The sequence below is a fragment of the Ceratotherium simum genome, chromosome 7 (assembly GCF_057802395.1).
Source record: "Ceratotherium simum simum isolate JZ-2026a chromosome 7, ASM5780239v1, whole genome shotgun sequence".
Classification (NCBI taxonomy): Eukaryota; Metazoa; Chordata; class Mammalia; order Perissodactyla; family Rhinocerotidae; genus Ceratotherium; species Ceratotherium simum.
The window spans coordinates 41,868,148-41,884,943 of record NC_141906.1 but is presented as its reverse complement, the minus strand read 5'-3'; the positions used below and the strand labels follow the sequence as shown (position 1 = coordinate 41,884,943).

Genomic DNA, 16,796 nt, shown 5'->3' with positions numbered 1-16,796 from the left:
ACGCCAGGCCCAGGGTAACAGAGCAGGGTGATAACCATCTCAGTTTTCCCTAGCATGCCACACAATTATTATCATTTTCTATGAACACCACAGCATGCTACAGTGAGAAAAAAGGTTAGAAAGCACTGATCTAACCAAATAACGTAACAGTAATTGTACTAATCATGTAGTAATTGTAAGAGCACATGCACATATGTATAAAATCATTATCACACATCATCAAACACCTCATATTTTATAGCAAAAATGTTGTAATGTTCATATGCTTTGATCAAGCAATTCCATGTTAATTAATTTCTTATGAATTTTCCAAATATGCATACAAACACTTAGCTAAACACAAGGGACATAATAGCACTATGATTAAAATATACACTTTATTTATTTATTTATATTTATATAACCTAGTTTTAGAAGACTATTTAATGATCAGGAAAGAAGAAATCAAAATATATAAAGTGACAAGACAGACCGTCACAAATAAATTTATACTGCATGTGCTCTTTTTTTTTTTTTTTTTTTTTGGTGAGGAAAATTTGCCCTGAGCTAATCTCTATGCCCATCTTCCTCTATTTTGCATGTGGGATGCCCCACATCATGGCTTGATGAGCAGCGTGTAGGTCCATGCCCAGGGTCTGAACCTGTGAACCCTGGGCCACCACTGCAGCGGAGCACACGGAACTTAACCACTGCACCACCGGGCCAGCTCCTGTGCTGGTTAATTTTATGTGTCAACTTGACCGGGCCACCTGGTGCCCAGACATTTATTTGGCCAAATATTATTCTGGGTGTGCCTGTGAGGGTGTTTCTGGATGAGATTAACATTTTCAGTAGACTGAGTAAAGCAGAGTGCCCTCCCTAATGTAGGTGGGCCTCATCCAATGAATTGAAGACCTGAATAGAACAAAAGAGCTGAGTAAGAGGGAACTCGTTCTGGCTGCCTGCCCTCAAACTGAGACATTAGTCCTTTCCCACCTTTGGACTCAGGAATAAAACATCTGCTCCCCTTGGGTCTCAAGCCTGCTGGCTTTGGGAATGAAACTTACACCATTGGCTCTACTGTTTCTTAGGCCTTTAGATTCAGACTGAAGCTACACATCAGCTCTCCTGGGTCTCCAGCTTGTCATCTGTAGATCTTAGGACTGCTCAGCCTCCATAATCGCATGAGCCAATGCCTTATAATAAGTCTCTCTCTATCTCTCTCTCTCTCCATATATATATATAGTATGTGTGTGCTTCCAACACTTTTACTTTTAAGGTTAAAACTACAAACTACAAAAGCCAAATTTAAATATCTAAAACAAAAAGACAAGAAACCAAGTATGAGAGACCAATATTTACATATCTTTTCACAGTTTTCAAAGCTTTTACATATGCACTATCTCATATGATTCCCACAGCAAGTCCTGAAGTAGTTAAGGCAGGAATATTATCTATTTATAGATGAGAAAACTAAGGGGCATACTATAAATTGCAGAACAAAAGAAAAACCCAGCTCTTGTAACTTATTCCCAATGCACTACATCATGCTGCCTCATCACATACAGACAACCAGCTTATTAAAAACAACACCAAAAAAAAAAAAAAACCCACCTAGGGCAACTTTTTAAATAATACATGCCAGAGAATACAAGCAAATCTTCAAACGTTTTCCTTAGCTACTTATTATAAAGTCCCCCTATAATGAAAATCATACCACCACACTTTAGTGATGACTAAAGCCTTATAATATCCTTACTCTCAATAAAAGGGCCACTTTCAAATTTATATGAAGATTGACATAGGCTTTAAAGATAAACCTGAAAATATACTTTAGATATAATATTGAGACAAAATATGACCAAGAACAAGACTCAGATTAAGCCCTGCATACACTATAGCCATGTTCCAAACTGAGTAAGTAATATCAATATTTTGGGTAATGTAAGGTCAGTCTTGAAAACACACACCTGTTACTTAAACTTGCTGATATAACTCACTATGCAATACTATAATCTTAAACTAAAACATTTTTCATATTTTGCCACCTTCTGCACACTTAAGTACAAATATCATGGGCTCTAATAAGAAATACCTTAATTAATAAAGAAAATTTCTAATAATACACTTATTGAAGAACTCTATTCAGATGAACAGAAGGTGTGCACATATATTCCAGTCTGTCCAATAAGAATATTGGGAGTACCGAACTGAATCCTTAAAATAGAACTCAAGCAAACTAAGAATTTAAGTCAGAGAAGTAGAGACAATTTGAGCAAGAGAAGAAATCACAAGTATCAGGGGACTACGCTGACTAAAACATACCAAACTGCCTCACCACTTGTTGATATATAAAATTCCATTAACAGAAGACAAAGCCATTCTCAAAAGGTTTAAACTGCACTTGTACTCACATATTTGCTAAAACTCACTGTACTGAAGTCTTAGCCCATCAACTCTTTGATAGATATAAAATCCCTTATTATTTTTTGATGGGGATAACCCTGACCATCTACCTGAACCAGAAAGGAAATTTAACCACAAATTTAACCATGGGAAAAAGAAAAAAGAGCACAGAAAAAGAAAGCTTTAAAAAAGATGCTTAACTTCGCAGACCTCATAATTTTATCTAAAACAACCCTTGTTTACCTTCAAATGGGTGAAGGCAAATAGAGGTTACAACAGTTTTTCTAACATTTGTAACTGAAAATTTCTGACTACCTTAATTTAAAATATAGATTTTATTAGAAGGGAGGTTCAATATCAGAAAATCTGTTAATCAAGGTATTTGCATGGTCTGAGATGTTTTATTACTGCCTCTGACTCCAAGTTTAAGTAAAAGCCCAAGTCAAAAGGAAAGAAATCAAATTCCAAACCCAAATGATTGGGTTGAAGAAATCATCAAATAATCTTCCTTTCTATAAAGTAATTGCTTCTTATTTCTCTCAAGTCTAATACATATTCACTTAAACATATTCACATACTCACTATGTCACTTCATTGGGAAAGCCTTTCCACATCTACCACATTAGAAAGAGTCCTCTGATAACACTCTCTAGTAACACCCTGTACTTCTTAATAGCACTTATCACAGATGAAATAAATTTTTTGTATATTTTTTTTATCTTCCTCCTTAACTGTAATGTCCATGTACATCTTGTTGCCCATACCCCTATATTTCTGACACATTGTAGGCAATCCGTAATATCTGAAGAATGAAATGAGGTAAGAGGGTGAGAGGAAACGCAGAATCAGAGTAAATATACAGTTACAGTAACACTTCACAGGCTCCAAAAGGAACTATGAGCACACTCCGAAATGCAGTGTAATCCTGATTAATTCAGTGTCTCCTGGGCTTGAGAGTTTCTGAAATATAGGTCTGAAAAAAATGGTCCCACATCTACTTTCTTCAAGGTTTAGAAATCAAGAACGATCAGAATAAGGCTCCTTCCATCACCACCAATAGAGAGAGAATCCTTCAAAGGCAACTCGAAAACTGGACTAATCACAATCCAAACGTCAAAGACCTAGCTGGAATCAAGAAACCAAAGCAACCTGACACATGTAATGAACCAAAAGACTCAACAAAATAAATAACAAGTTGAAAACATTGTAAATTCAGCATTCTTATAAAAGGCACCTGGTCAAATCTGATGATACTTGATCTAAGGTTCTTTTCCGCTCTCATACTTCTTTACAGACAAAATTTCATTTTACTAAACATTTTTCAATGCTGCCAAAAGCAAAATTACTTAAAATCTGCATTCATTCACTTCAATTATTGATTCCCCTCAAGTATAATTATGAGGAAAAAGAGAGTCTCATATATAATTTGTATTATCAATTTACAATACTAATTTGATTCACTAGTAAATCAGGCTCATTAACAAACACTAACTATACTCCTAGTTTCCCAAGATGAAACAGATTCATCTCATATTAAACATGAAGGAAAAAATCCCAAATCACACCATTCTTTTAGAGGAGATCAATTAGTAGAAAGAAAGCTAAGATTAGTGATTAATCAAAAGACAATTTAAAAGTTTGACCTCAGTTCAATAGAGATTCAAACAAATCTTTAATACGATACTATGTTATAATAAAATATTTTAAGACCCTTAGGCGCCGGCCCGGTGGTGTAGTGGTTAAGTTCATATGCTCTGCTTCAGCAGCCCGGGGTGCATAGGTTCGGATCCTGGGGGCAGACCTACACACTGCTCATCAAGCCATATGGTGGAGGCGTCCCACATACAAAATAGAGGAAGATGGGCACAGATGTTAGCTGAGGGACAATCTTCCTCAAACAACAAAAAAAAAGACCCTTAATCATCAAAGCATCAACTAATATTATGCATTACTATGTGTCTCGTATAGTCCTTGGGGCTGTAAACATATCTTTCACATTCACTATGTAATGCAATATGTAATACAAGTAAGGCAAGAAATTTACCAACACATTTTGAAAAGACTTTCCAAAAACTTTTTATTTAGCTCTTTGTTAAGCAGTCACTTCAATTAACTCCTCTTTCCTAATTATCACCTAGCACAGAGCCTGGTAGATATCCAATAAATATTTGATGAATAAATTATAAATCTATTATCAAAGTCTTACCACACTTTTTATCACTATCAAAGCTTATACAGATAGAATTATGAAACATAAGTTTGTGCTCCAGCCTTTCAATCCTGGTTGTCTTGTCATAATCAATAAAAGCAATTACTTACATGTATATTGCTTATGCACAAATATGAGGCAAGATTTTTTTCTCAGTCATAACTCATAAAAAGAGGAAACCACCTTATATTCATTCACTCCTTAGAAATGTTTATTTTTTACAATCTGTTGTCCAATTTAAGATATTCTCCAGAAATCAAGAACTCTCTGTTCTAAATTAAAAGCTTAGATTCAAAAATATAAAATAAATCATGCAATCACATATGGATGGAGGTAAATAAGAGGAAAATGGTATGAAATGCAATCAAACAAGCAACAGCCAGATCATATAAGGCTCTATAGGCTACGGTAAAGATTTAACATTTTATTGAAATGGAAAGCCAACGGAGAGTTCTGAGCCCAAGAATAACAGGCGCTGACTTATAAAGGATATGAGATAGTTATTTTACTCTCATTTTATAGATGAGAACACTGAGGTTCTCAAGGTCACAATTAGCCATTAAGTGGCAGGACTGAAATTCAAGCCCATGCTCTTCCCACCTCTTAACAATACCTCCCAAAACTCCCTGCTCAAGACTTCTCTGCTACTCTCTTCTCAACCTCTTCACGACTCTCTGACTGCTTCTTTTTTTTTTTCCCCTCTACTCCAAAAATGAGCATTCCTCCAGTTTTTTTCTCTTTCTGAACTCTCTCCCTTGTTGACCTAAGAACCTCTCTTCCTTGTTGACCTACCATAGCTTCAACTTTCATCTCTATCTTATGGCATCTAAACCTAAATCTCTAGCCTCACCTTCTCCCTAGAACAGCAGCTCTGCATTTCTCAATGTCTCCTGGTCATTCTCCACTCAGATGCTGCACTAGTAGCTAAAACTCAATATGCCCCAAAGCAATCCAGCGTATTTCACTGAAAATATTTTTCCTAAAGCACTACCTTCCACACATCCCAATAAACAAGGCTTAAAATCTTATAGCTTCATTTGATTCTTCCTCCTACTTTATGTCACTAAACCTAACAGTTCTATATACCACTGTCCGATTAAGCTTTATGAAACAACTTCAAATATACTACCCCCTGTCGGCAACCTTTAGTGATCACCTACTACATCAAAGAAAGTCCAAATTCCAACTGCCGTTCCCCAAAACATACCATATCCTATTCTACCTGAATGTCTTTGTTCAAGCCATTCCTCTCCCTTATCCACCACCTATTTCTCCCTTTCCAAATCCTACTTTTCTTTCAAGGCCACTAAAATGCCACCGCCTCCATTAAGTTTCCTCTTATCTCCCAGTCAAATGTGATCTATCCCTGATTTCTCAAACCATTTTATCTGTACCTTATGGTATTTATCTCAATGAGTTTGTATTATAGGATAACACATGCCTAATCTCCCCTAATCTCCCGTGGACTATACACTCTCAATATAAGAAGTACATCCCATTCATTTTTTTATTCTCCACTATACCACATAGCACAGAGCTGCTACACAGCATCTGCAGACAGCAGATTCAATAAATAACTGGTAAATGAACAAGTGACAAATATTCCAATACTAATAGTCTAGGTTCAGATATTACTAAACCTAATCACCAAATCTCACTCTCCCCTCCATTAGGTTATTTTTTCATTAATATTTGTCAGTAAGTAATCAAAAAATGTTTTAAAGAGTCAAAAGTTCATGACAAATATAACTTTCTAAATAGCAAATAAGAGGTCTGGTTATTCAAAATAATCTGTATCACAGTGAATCAATTAGAGAGTTGGGTATGAAGGCAATCTGATGGAAAATCTGTCACCACAGGATTACCATTGTGGATTTGGCTCCCTCACTCCTCCAGATGGGCTTCTCTCTCTACCAAAATGTATTACTTTATTGAAGAGGATAAACTTTCCCAGATAGAGGACCACCTCTTTAGATTTGAAGAGAATTTTCTAGTGACTATGCAAAATGAAACGATGCTGGCATTGAAAAATACTTATTAAGGATTTGAAAGCTTTTTAAATTTCTTTAAATCAACCAAATATCTGTTTTAATAAAAATCTACTGACTCAGAAACAAGAACAGCAATGGATCATAATTATTTAGATCCTATATTCCAATATTTAGTAATTGTTATCCCTGATCCACGATAACTAAAGGGGAAAACAACAGTAAACCAGATTTGACTAGCTATACTCAGAGATAGTTGCTACAAAAATGGGTGAGTTAAGGAAGTGTTTACTGTAACAGTAAATCTTCAACTTTCAATTAGAAGTGATATGCTAGCAGTGCTGTTTGTACTCAACAGAGATGAGATAAAAAATAACAAGAAGTCGCATGTAAAAACAAGTTCAACAAACTGTCATGTTAACAAATAGGAAACTCATCATTTAACTGCTCATTTAAAAGAAAATGACCAAATGACTGTTACAGCTCCAAAGAGATAATAACAAAACATGTAAGAATCATCATTTACTTATTAAATAGAGATAAAATGGGTCCCTTACCTCCACCCCCTAAACTAGGCCTCAGGCAAAAATCAAAGAGGGATTAGTCCACATATTTACAAATTCTGTGATCTCCAAAGGTCAAATAATCCAGATAGATATTCTCAGTAGTTCATATTCCTTAATGATTTCAGTGTCTCTCTCTTTTTTTTTAAGCAAACAGCAAAAACAAATGGCCTATTACCAAAAACTTCGAAAGTCTCATTGCTGATCTCATTTTCTCTAGAAAACCTGCTAAACCATTGCCTTTAAAAACTCAGTCCACACTATGTGCCAGAAGCACCTTACATATCACGCTTCATTTAATCCTAACAAGGACCCCCAGAGTTTAAAATTCACCATTTCTCCAATGCTACAGACACAGAAATTGAAGCTTAGAGTGGTTAGGTAATTTGTCTGAGGTTACTCAGCTCATAAGTAGTGAGCTAGAATTCTAACATAGGCAATTTGATCCCAGAATCCAGGATCCTGCCTCCTAATCCACCCTGAAATACAGAAATCTGAACTGCCTCTTGTAAGTGGAGTTATACTTTGGAAGTTCTTTGGAAGTTCTGTAGAATTACCTTTTTTCCATAAAATAAAACTGCATGAGAACATTTTAAAAAAAAAAACTCAGGCCATATCACTGAACTGATTTCTTCACAGTCAGTGGTTTTCAAGCCTTCAGCAACTAACTAGAGACTGTCTATAAATTGTTTTTTTATTCCTAGAATTCCGCCTCTTGCTTACATGTTTACTCAGAGTCTAGAGGCAATGAACTGACCCTTTATAATCTAACAAACCTGTTAGATTATAAAGTTCAAAGAGAGCAAATATTAAGTAAAGATTTTCATACTCTGAAGAAGGGTATAAACATCTAAAGCTCAACAAAAAAGCAGGTTTTTAAATCATTCCTTTCCAAAAGTGCAAAAGGTTCTACTTTGGAGTTAGCTAAGGATAAATGCCAATACCCTAATCTGGAGTTCCTGAAGAAAGTCTCCTAGGAAAAGCATAGTTAATAAAGGTCTAGAACCACCCGAGATAAGTGCACAAGTTTTCCGTCTCAGAGAAGGCAACTGAGAACCTGAACAGCATAGAATCCATCCCCCTAAATGGGCAATTATGTATTTTAAATCTGCCACAAATTACTGAGGGCACCATGCTTTGTTAATTTTGGTGGTAGTCTGGGGTTTAAACAGTTTAACAACTGTTTCGTGTCTGTGTCTGTGGCGAGGGGTACCACTTATTGTGAATGCGTGGCAATAACTAACATTCAAGAAATAAAATATAACTTTCTGAAATACATCTTTGGTACAGGCATAAATTGTTAGCATATATTACATCATACGTAGGATTATTTTTTTAAAAAAAACTACATGAAGCGAACTGATGATGAGAACTGATGTTTTTTACAAACTGTGAAAACACAAAGATTCACTATTAAAAGGAATAGTCCACCTACATTTCAACAGGGTTTAAGCATTAGAAGGTGAATACTGACTAAGAACAGTTGTAGCTACCAAGATGAAACAGAAGCATGAGAGCAGACGTATAGAACAAGAGAGTAAATATGAAAGAAATAATAGGAATCCGTTCAGTACAACACACACAGTAATATTTCAAATGAAAAGCTCATAGACAAGACCCATTTTATAGGCTCCAGAAAACACCTGATTAAAATTTTCCCCAAAACCAGCTTCCCTTCAAAACTTCTCCTCTTCTATCAATGATGGCAACAGCATCAATCAGACTTGAAATCCTAGAAGCATAAACAAGTCCTCGCACTGCCCATTGCAATATTCTCGGTCTGTAAGTCCTGTTCATTCTTCCTGTGAAATACCTCTCCTGTGACACACCTTTCTTGTAAAATGCCTCTAAAACTTCCTTTCCATTCTCTCTGGCACTACTTTAGACCTGCCAAATTCTCCTCACTCCTGAACTAGTCATGAGTTCATTCATTCATACCTGCACTCATTCAGACACTTATTAAGCACTTACTGAAGTACTGTGCTAGTTCTGAATACAAACCACCATTCTAACAGGAGATAGAGAGAGAGACTATAATGAATGCACTGTTTTCATAAGAGCAACACTTTATTAGCACCCTACTATGTGACAGCTGCTATGCCTACACACTATCATCCCATTTAAGTCCTCACAACAGCCCTAAAGGATGGGTAAAATTATCTTCTGCAAAGCAAGGAGACTAAAGCTCAGAGAGGTGAGGTAATTTTCTTGAGATCACATTGCTAGTAAGTTGCAGGGTGGAATTTCACGGAAACTGATTCTTTTCACCACTTAGTGAATCTATTGCATCAAATCCCAAACTGTCTTTCCAATCCAATCTACCCAGTGCTACCAGGTTCATTATCTTAAAGCACCATTTTGTACTTGTAATCCCCTTGCTCAAAAAAAAATCTCAATGGCTCCTTCAGTCAAAAGCAGTCTGACTTTAAGTCAAAAAAAACCTAGAAGTGAATCCTGTCTCTTTCCCTTCCTAGCTCTGAATCCTGGAAATCACTTCATCTCTCTAACCTTCAGTTTTCTTACCTATGAAATGAGGACAGTAAGACAAGAGTTGTGTAGGAGCCAGCCCTATGGTGTAGTGGTTAAATTCCGCGCACTCTGCTTCGGCAGCCCAGGTTCACAGGTTCGGATCCCAGGCGTGGACCTACACCACTCCTTGACCATGCTGAGGCAATGACCCACATACAAAATAGAGGAAGACTGGCATGGATGTTAGCTCAGGGCTAATCTTCCTCAAGCAAAAAGAGAGGAACATTGGCAACAGATGTTACCTCAGGGGTAATCATCCTCACCAAAAAAAAAAAAACAGTCATGTAAAGATTAAATAAGATAAAATACGTGAAGGTCTAAGTACATAAGTGTTCAATAAATAGGAGTTGTTATCACTCACAACTCCTGTACACAGAACTTCTGTTTTAGCCAATCAATATATGTACTGCTTCTCTTACAAAACCACTTAGCTTTCTGCCTCCATTCACGTTATTCTCCCTCCTCTCCATTAAGAATAAGTATTCTATAAATATCTACTACATGAATCAATGTCTGTCCACCCTTATTCAAGGCCCAAGTCAAATGCTACTTCCTCCAAGGAGCCTTGGAGGCCACCCTCAATGAACTTCACACCTAACGTTAAGTGCCACTGGAGGAAGAGGAAAGAAAAAAATGCCTAATTATTTAAGACCTATTATGACCCAGAAAATATGTGATACACCTTCAATGCGTTATTTCACTCAGTTTTCACAAAGACAGACAAAGTAACATGCACAAAGTCAAACAGCTAGTAACTGTTGGAGCTGAGATTCAAATTCAGATGTCCCTGATCTCTTTTAAAAGCCCACTTCTTCCCACACTACCTTGTCTTTTGGCACCTAGGGTTACACATTGAATCAACAACTATCCAACACTGAGAGAGAACAAAGTGTTGCTCTTTTTAAGTAGCCCCAGCCACACATACAACTATAACTGAAACAAAACGGTCATGAAATAATGCTTATCCTTAGTACCTGCAATGGGCTCTAATTTTTTCTGTTCTCTTCTATTTCACTTAAAATAGTGGTCAGTCCCCACTAATTTTACTTTACACTCATGAGTAGCAACCCAAAGTTTGAAATATACAGCTGTAAGAGATATAAGCCCAAATAAGATGGAGAATTTATCCTCAAGAAATATTTAATCTAGGGGCTGGCCCCATGGCATAGTGGTTAAGTTCGGCATGCTCCGTGTCGGCAGCCCAGGTTCGCGGGTTTGGATCCCTGGCATGGACCTACACCACTCTTCAGCCATGCTGTGGCAGCGACTCACATACAAAATAGAGGAAGACTGGCACAGATGTTAGCTCAGGGCTAATCTTCCTCAAGCAAAAAAACAGGAAGACTGGCACAGATGTTAGCTCAGGGTTAATCCTCCTCAAGCAAAAAAACAGGAAGACTGGCACAGATGTTAGCTCAGGACAAATTTTCTCAGCAAAAAAAAAGAAACATTTAATCTAATTGAAGATACAACAGTGAAGCACAAACTTTTCCTGATCCCCTGCCCCCACCCTACCTGCTAGAATAGAAGAACCCATGTTTCTGTAGCTCCCTTGAACTTCCCTATCATGGAACATAACCAATAAATTGTCTAGGCTGTAGATATGACAAATATTAGGCACTCGACAAACAGTTGTTGAATGAATGAATGAATAAATGAGGCACAATAAAAGTGCTATTGATTTTCAGGGAGAGAAATGACAGAAATAAACTCTCTCCCTACCTACATCATAATCCTCTAAGGGCAGGAACAATCTTTTTGTATTATTGAACATATCAAGAGCTCAATAATGTTTGTAGATGTTCTATTAAAAAAAAAGCTGAGCTATAGACTGGCCACAATTCATGTGGAAAAGCAGATAAACATGGATCTTTGCCAAAGAAAATCAAAGGAGAAATTTCCAACTCCAATAATAAGTTTATTATCGGCCTCTACTCTAAATCCTTACTATTCAGTGTGGCTCTTTGCACATCAATAGTACCAGCAGCATCAATATTACCTGAGAAGTTTGTTAGAAATGCAGAATCTCAGGCCCCACACAGACCTACTGAATCAGAACCCCCATTTTAACATGATTCCCCAAGAGATTCTTAACACACGTTAAAGTTTGAAAAGCACCAGTCTATATGATAAAAATGAAACTGGCTTCTACAAGCTGAGAGAAAGTTGCCATCTTCTCCTGTGTTATCTCTGTAACAAAAAATAAGACTTCTCAAGAAGTACTATACATATGTCCATGACACACGTGTAGGCATAAATCCAAATTATTACTCAATAAGAGGTAAGAATTGACCATCCATTGAACATGGGACTTTTAAGAAACATACAAAAAATATGATCTCTGCCTTCTTAGGACACAGATTCTATTGGGCAAGAAAATGAGAGGATGAACTTCAATAGTCAAAGTAATAAATCTTTAACACCAAGGATGAAATTACTGAAAAAAAAAGATGCCAGTGAGAACACTTAAGAACAAACTTAAACTTAAGAACAGTTCCCAGTGCTACATACACATATTTCCAAATATTCTCTATTAAAAACTCCAAAATTAGATTGCCCTACATGTAAAGCTGTGTAATAAAGGACCTAGGTGACATAAAGTCAGATCTCCTAACCACCTTCACTGGCCCAAAGACTGGCGCCACCCTTTAAATCACCACGCAAAATCTCAACCAGGAGTCAACTTCGTGAACTTGCAAAAACACTTGCAAAACCCTCAAACCACAATACTGTCATCCCAAGCTGATATAAGATCTGAAGTCACAGGAACGTGCTGTCAAATATGCCCTTAAAAAAAAAATTAGGGGGTACAGGCAAAACAGGGAATTAGATGAGAAAACACTGCCGGCCATTTCTCATCGCCTCGCTGACCCATGAACACCGTCTCGTGTAAGACTGGGACATCCGCCTCTTGCGACCTCCCCTCATCCTAGCCCCCCACCCAAAAAAAAACACTGTGACTCCTCCAAATGAGAAACCTACACAGGGCGAGTCCCCCAAGCCCCTCGAGAGCACGACTGCACCCCCGGCCCATCCTCCACACTAAACTCGTCCTGGGGGAGGGGCTAAGGGGTCTCACCAAGTACAGGGGGGCGTAGATCTTCAGGGACTCCTCCAGGGCGCCCCTGGTGATGTGTACGAAGGAAAGCCCGCAGGAAGGGTGCCAAGTGTGGCCGATCTCGTAGCAGTTATGAGGGATGGACTTGCTGAGAGCCGCCATGACGAGGAGCCGCCCGCAGGGCCCAGAGGCGGTCAGCCGATGCTCGGGAGAGAGGAGGGGAGGAGGGAGGGGAGCACGCCCCAACCACCCCCCGCCTGCCTGGCCGGCCGCGGGAGGTGCGGAACGGAGGGGAAAGGTCACGCGAGCGGGGTTACTCTGGGCCAAAGTCCTCGGATGTTGAGCCGTCGGCGTATCGCAGCTCGAGGGGGCGGGGCACGCACCGGGGAGGCGGGGAGGGGCGGAGCGTGCGCGCTCCCTCAAGCGGGCCTCCGCTGGAGGCGCGCGCCCGCTCCTCCGAGCCCAGCACGGTGCGCGGAGCGGACAGTGTGAGGGCGCAGCTCGGGGACGCGCCTGCCTCCTCTCTCCCCACGCGCGGCGCCGCGCCAGAGCGCGAGCGCTGAGGCGGATGCGCGATGATAGGTGACTTGGATCACATTGTACTCCAGCCTCTGTCCTCTCAAAGCCCGGCCAAGTAGGACTGAGGGCAATGGAAGAAAGCGATTAAATGTCTTTGTTGGGAGCTGGTGGAGGAAGATGGTTGCCAGAGGAGAGCCTGGACAACCGTCCTCCTCAGAACTGCCAGCTCCCCTTCCCGAGAGTGCCAGGTAATAAATAGCTAAGGCTGCCTGCTGGTTGCGACCTCACTGCTCCCAATTGCTGGGCTTTCTAAGCTCTGTGGTGCCTGAGAAGGCTTGAAAAATCTGTTAGCTGTGTTCATACACTTCCTGTGTGGGGAAAGGGCAGTAGATCATCCTGTCCAAACCATGGGCCACTGAGCAGTCCTGCCTACAGCATCCAGGACAAGCGCTCATCAGCCAAATGGTACACACAGTAGAGGCGGCAGTGGTCTTAGAACTCACACCTAGCTAAGGAGCTTGACCAACGATTGGCATGACAAGGGACCTGTGAGTCATATAACCCCTCTAAATATCAGTTTCCTCACCTATAATGACCTTGCAGTTTCCTTGGAATTCTAAATCTACAGTTTCCTTAGAGCAAAAGCTTACTACTTTTAGAGGAATCTCATTCTAATTTAATCTTGACTCATCCATTCTACAAATATTTGCTGAGCATGTACTGTTTTCCAGACACTAAGCTCTGTAGATTTAGATGTGAACAAGAGAGACAAGGTTTCCACCCACCCCTACTTCTCCTCCCAGGGCTACAGAGCGGGAGCCTGAGCTGCCGCTGCAGCTGCGGACTGCGGCTTCTGGAGTTACAGTGAATGATGAAGTCAAGTCACCCAAGTTTTCAATGATAAGAAAGTGAGGACATTTTCTACACAAGAGAATATCAAAGAAAGAAAGAAGTTCTCTTCTAAGTGATGACAAAAGACAAATAATTGTAGAGGAAGCAAAGTAGATCTTGGTGGGTGACACTGTAGAGGACCCCTACACAGCTTTTGTGAAGTTGCTGCCTCTGAATGATTGCTGATTTGCTAAGAAAGAAAACCTAGTACAGTCACACGTCACTTAACATCATATGTTTTGAAAAATGCGTCTAAGGTGATTTCTTGGTTTTGCGAACATCGTAGAGTGTCCTTACACAAACCTAGATGGTATAGCCTACTACACACCTAGGCTATAAAGTACTAATCTTAGGGGACCATCATATGCCGTCCATTGTTGACCAAAACATCGTTATGTGGCCCATGAAGGTATTTATGTTCTGAGCTCCTGAAAGTGCACCTTTGAAAAGCAAGATGATTTATGCTAGCTCTAGATGCCATTAAAAAGAAATTTACAAGTGTATTAAACATGAGTAGCAAATAAATGGCTTTGATCATATTAAGAACTGTTCCTTACTTGGAGAGAAATTGGGAGGCAGTGTAGTAGTCTTACTTGAAGGAAAACCCTTATAAGATGACAGTCAAGTGCCATCTGGATGTTAAGCAACTTCTACTTCTCCAGCTCAGTCAATTGTACTAGTATTAGATTTTGTTTTGTTTTTTTCCCCTTCCCAATGGGCCCGTCCAAAACAATGAATGAAGGAAATACTCATGTAAGCAGCCTATCAGTGATTGCCTTTAGACTGTTTAATGCTGTTATTTTTATGTAGAATCCAAGGAATGCCTTCTCGTCACATTTTAGCCAAAACAATTGTTTATATCTTCCCATGCAGCAAACACTACAATGAATGTGATCGTGAAGTGTGAATAACTTAGAATACTGCAAAGGGTAAGCTAATTGAATGCCTTGATAGTATTATCAATTGTCAGGTGATAAACTTTATTCAGTATTATTTATAGTTGCACTTGACTGCAGTTCTGTGAGGATCAAGCATTCATACACCTCACGTACCTTGGCAAGCCTGTTTTTGTGACATGGCAGCACACATATAACACTAGGCATTGAAAGCACTTTTTTGTAATGAGTTTAACCCCCACCCCAAAAGGAATGCCAACTAAGTTATGTTAACTGGTCATCAACTTATTCTAGTACCCCAATGTTCATTCCTGTCATCTGCATATCTTCTTAAAACAAATAGCTGTTATTAATGCTTTTTTGTTTTCCATTTCATGTATACTACTGAATAAGTATAGTAGTGTTATGTTTACCATGTGAGTAGTCTTGCAACACTAAAGATATTTTGAATATCAGTCATGATGTCAACTTCTGTATAAAAAAACATCAAATGGAACATTATTTTTGAGATCAAACTACCCACTTTCATAAAAATGGCCATGTTGCAATAAAAATTATAGCATGTTACAAAAAAGAGAGACAACGTTTCTATTTTCATGAAACTAGCAGTCTAGAGGAGGAAGATAGCAAATAAGTGAGAAAACTAAACAAGAGAACATAAGATAGATGTAATAATAATATAAGATAGTATAAACTAAGATAAGATAGTTGTTTGGATGAAATAAAAAGAGGAGTACTCATTAGATGAAAAGCCTAAAATAATAGTGGTAAAAAGATAAAGGTTTATCTCACTCTTGGGTGAACATAAACCATCCTAGGCTAAGATGGTGGCTTCACTACCATCTGAGATCCCAGACTCCTGACAGGTTGCTCTGCCAACTGTTACCTGTGATTTCCACCCTGACGTATAAAATGGCTGTTTCACCTTGAGCGGATACATCCACATGCTAGCCAGGAAGACCAGTGAAAAGGAAGAGAGAACATACTTCCTCTCTTTAAGAAAACTTCCCAGAAGATCTATGCAAACTACTTCTCCTTACATCCCATTAGCCAAAGCTTAGTCAAATGACCACACTTAGTTGCAAGAGATACTGGGAAATGTAGTTGTTTTTTATTGGTTGGACAAATGCACAGCTAACATTTGGGGTTTTATTACTGAGCAAAATGAAAACAATAGATACTGGGGGCAACCAGCAGTTTCTGCCATAGTTCTAGGCCTCTGGCTACCCAAATATCAGGGCACATCCTTCTTCCCACAGATAAACATACCCTCCCCTTCCCAAGGGGGACAACCTAAAGTCCCATGCAGTTACCCCATCCTCTTCAAAGTCCAATATCTTCCTAAGGACTGAATACAGCTCTCATGTTCAAGTCATCTCCCCCTTAACATATCCAATATACAATAGTAGGACAGGAACAAGATAATCACAATTTTTTTTTAATCTCCAATTCAAAATCTGAGAGGATCAGAAACACAGCATAAACTTGTCAACAGAAATTACAGGAATAGCAATGAAGGCTTATTCTATGTAATTTTAGTAATCCATCCCTGAAAATCTGATGCTCCACAAGAAAATGCTAGCTGGGAGCCTACTTTTAAATGGGAAAAAAAAATATGTTACACATCAACCCCAAAATTCCTAACGTATTTAAAATAAAGTAAAATGCGAATTATAAGTAACAAACTCTCCTGTTAGGATGTACAATATTTAAAGAACAACGTTTTAATCACCAAACAATTAACATGGTTGCTATCAG

At 38.8% G+C, this 16,796-nt stretch overlaps 1 protein-coding gene and 1 pseudogene across 4 annotated transcripts in view; one reads left to right on the top strand and one right to left on the bottom strand.

Moving 5' to 3' along the window:
- The window catches only part of TMEM135 (transmembrane protein 135), a 236,672-nt gene extending 223,587 nt beyond the window's left edge, over nucleotides 1-13,085 (bottom strand). For 3 of the 4 annotated variants that reach the window (XM_087433560.1, XM_004434089.3, XM_087433561.1), the window contains exon 1: nucleotides 12,754-13,083. In XM_087433560.1, coding sequence (XP_087289686.1) covers nucleotides 12,754-12,894 — 141 coding nt within the window. In that variant the 5' untranslated portion in view covers nucleotides 12,895-13,083. Of the gene's footprint in view, nucleotides 1-12,753 lie in introns of all 4 variants that reach the window. The other variant, XM_087433562.1, reaches the window with a different exon arrangement.
- On the top strand, nucleotides 12,893-14,755 carry LOC101407793 (cofilin-2-like; annotated as a pseudogene).
- Nucleotides 14,756-16,796: the final 2,041 nt, after the last annotated feature.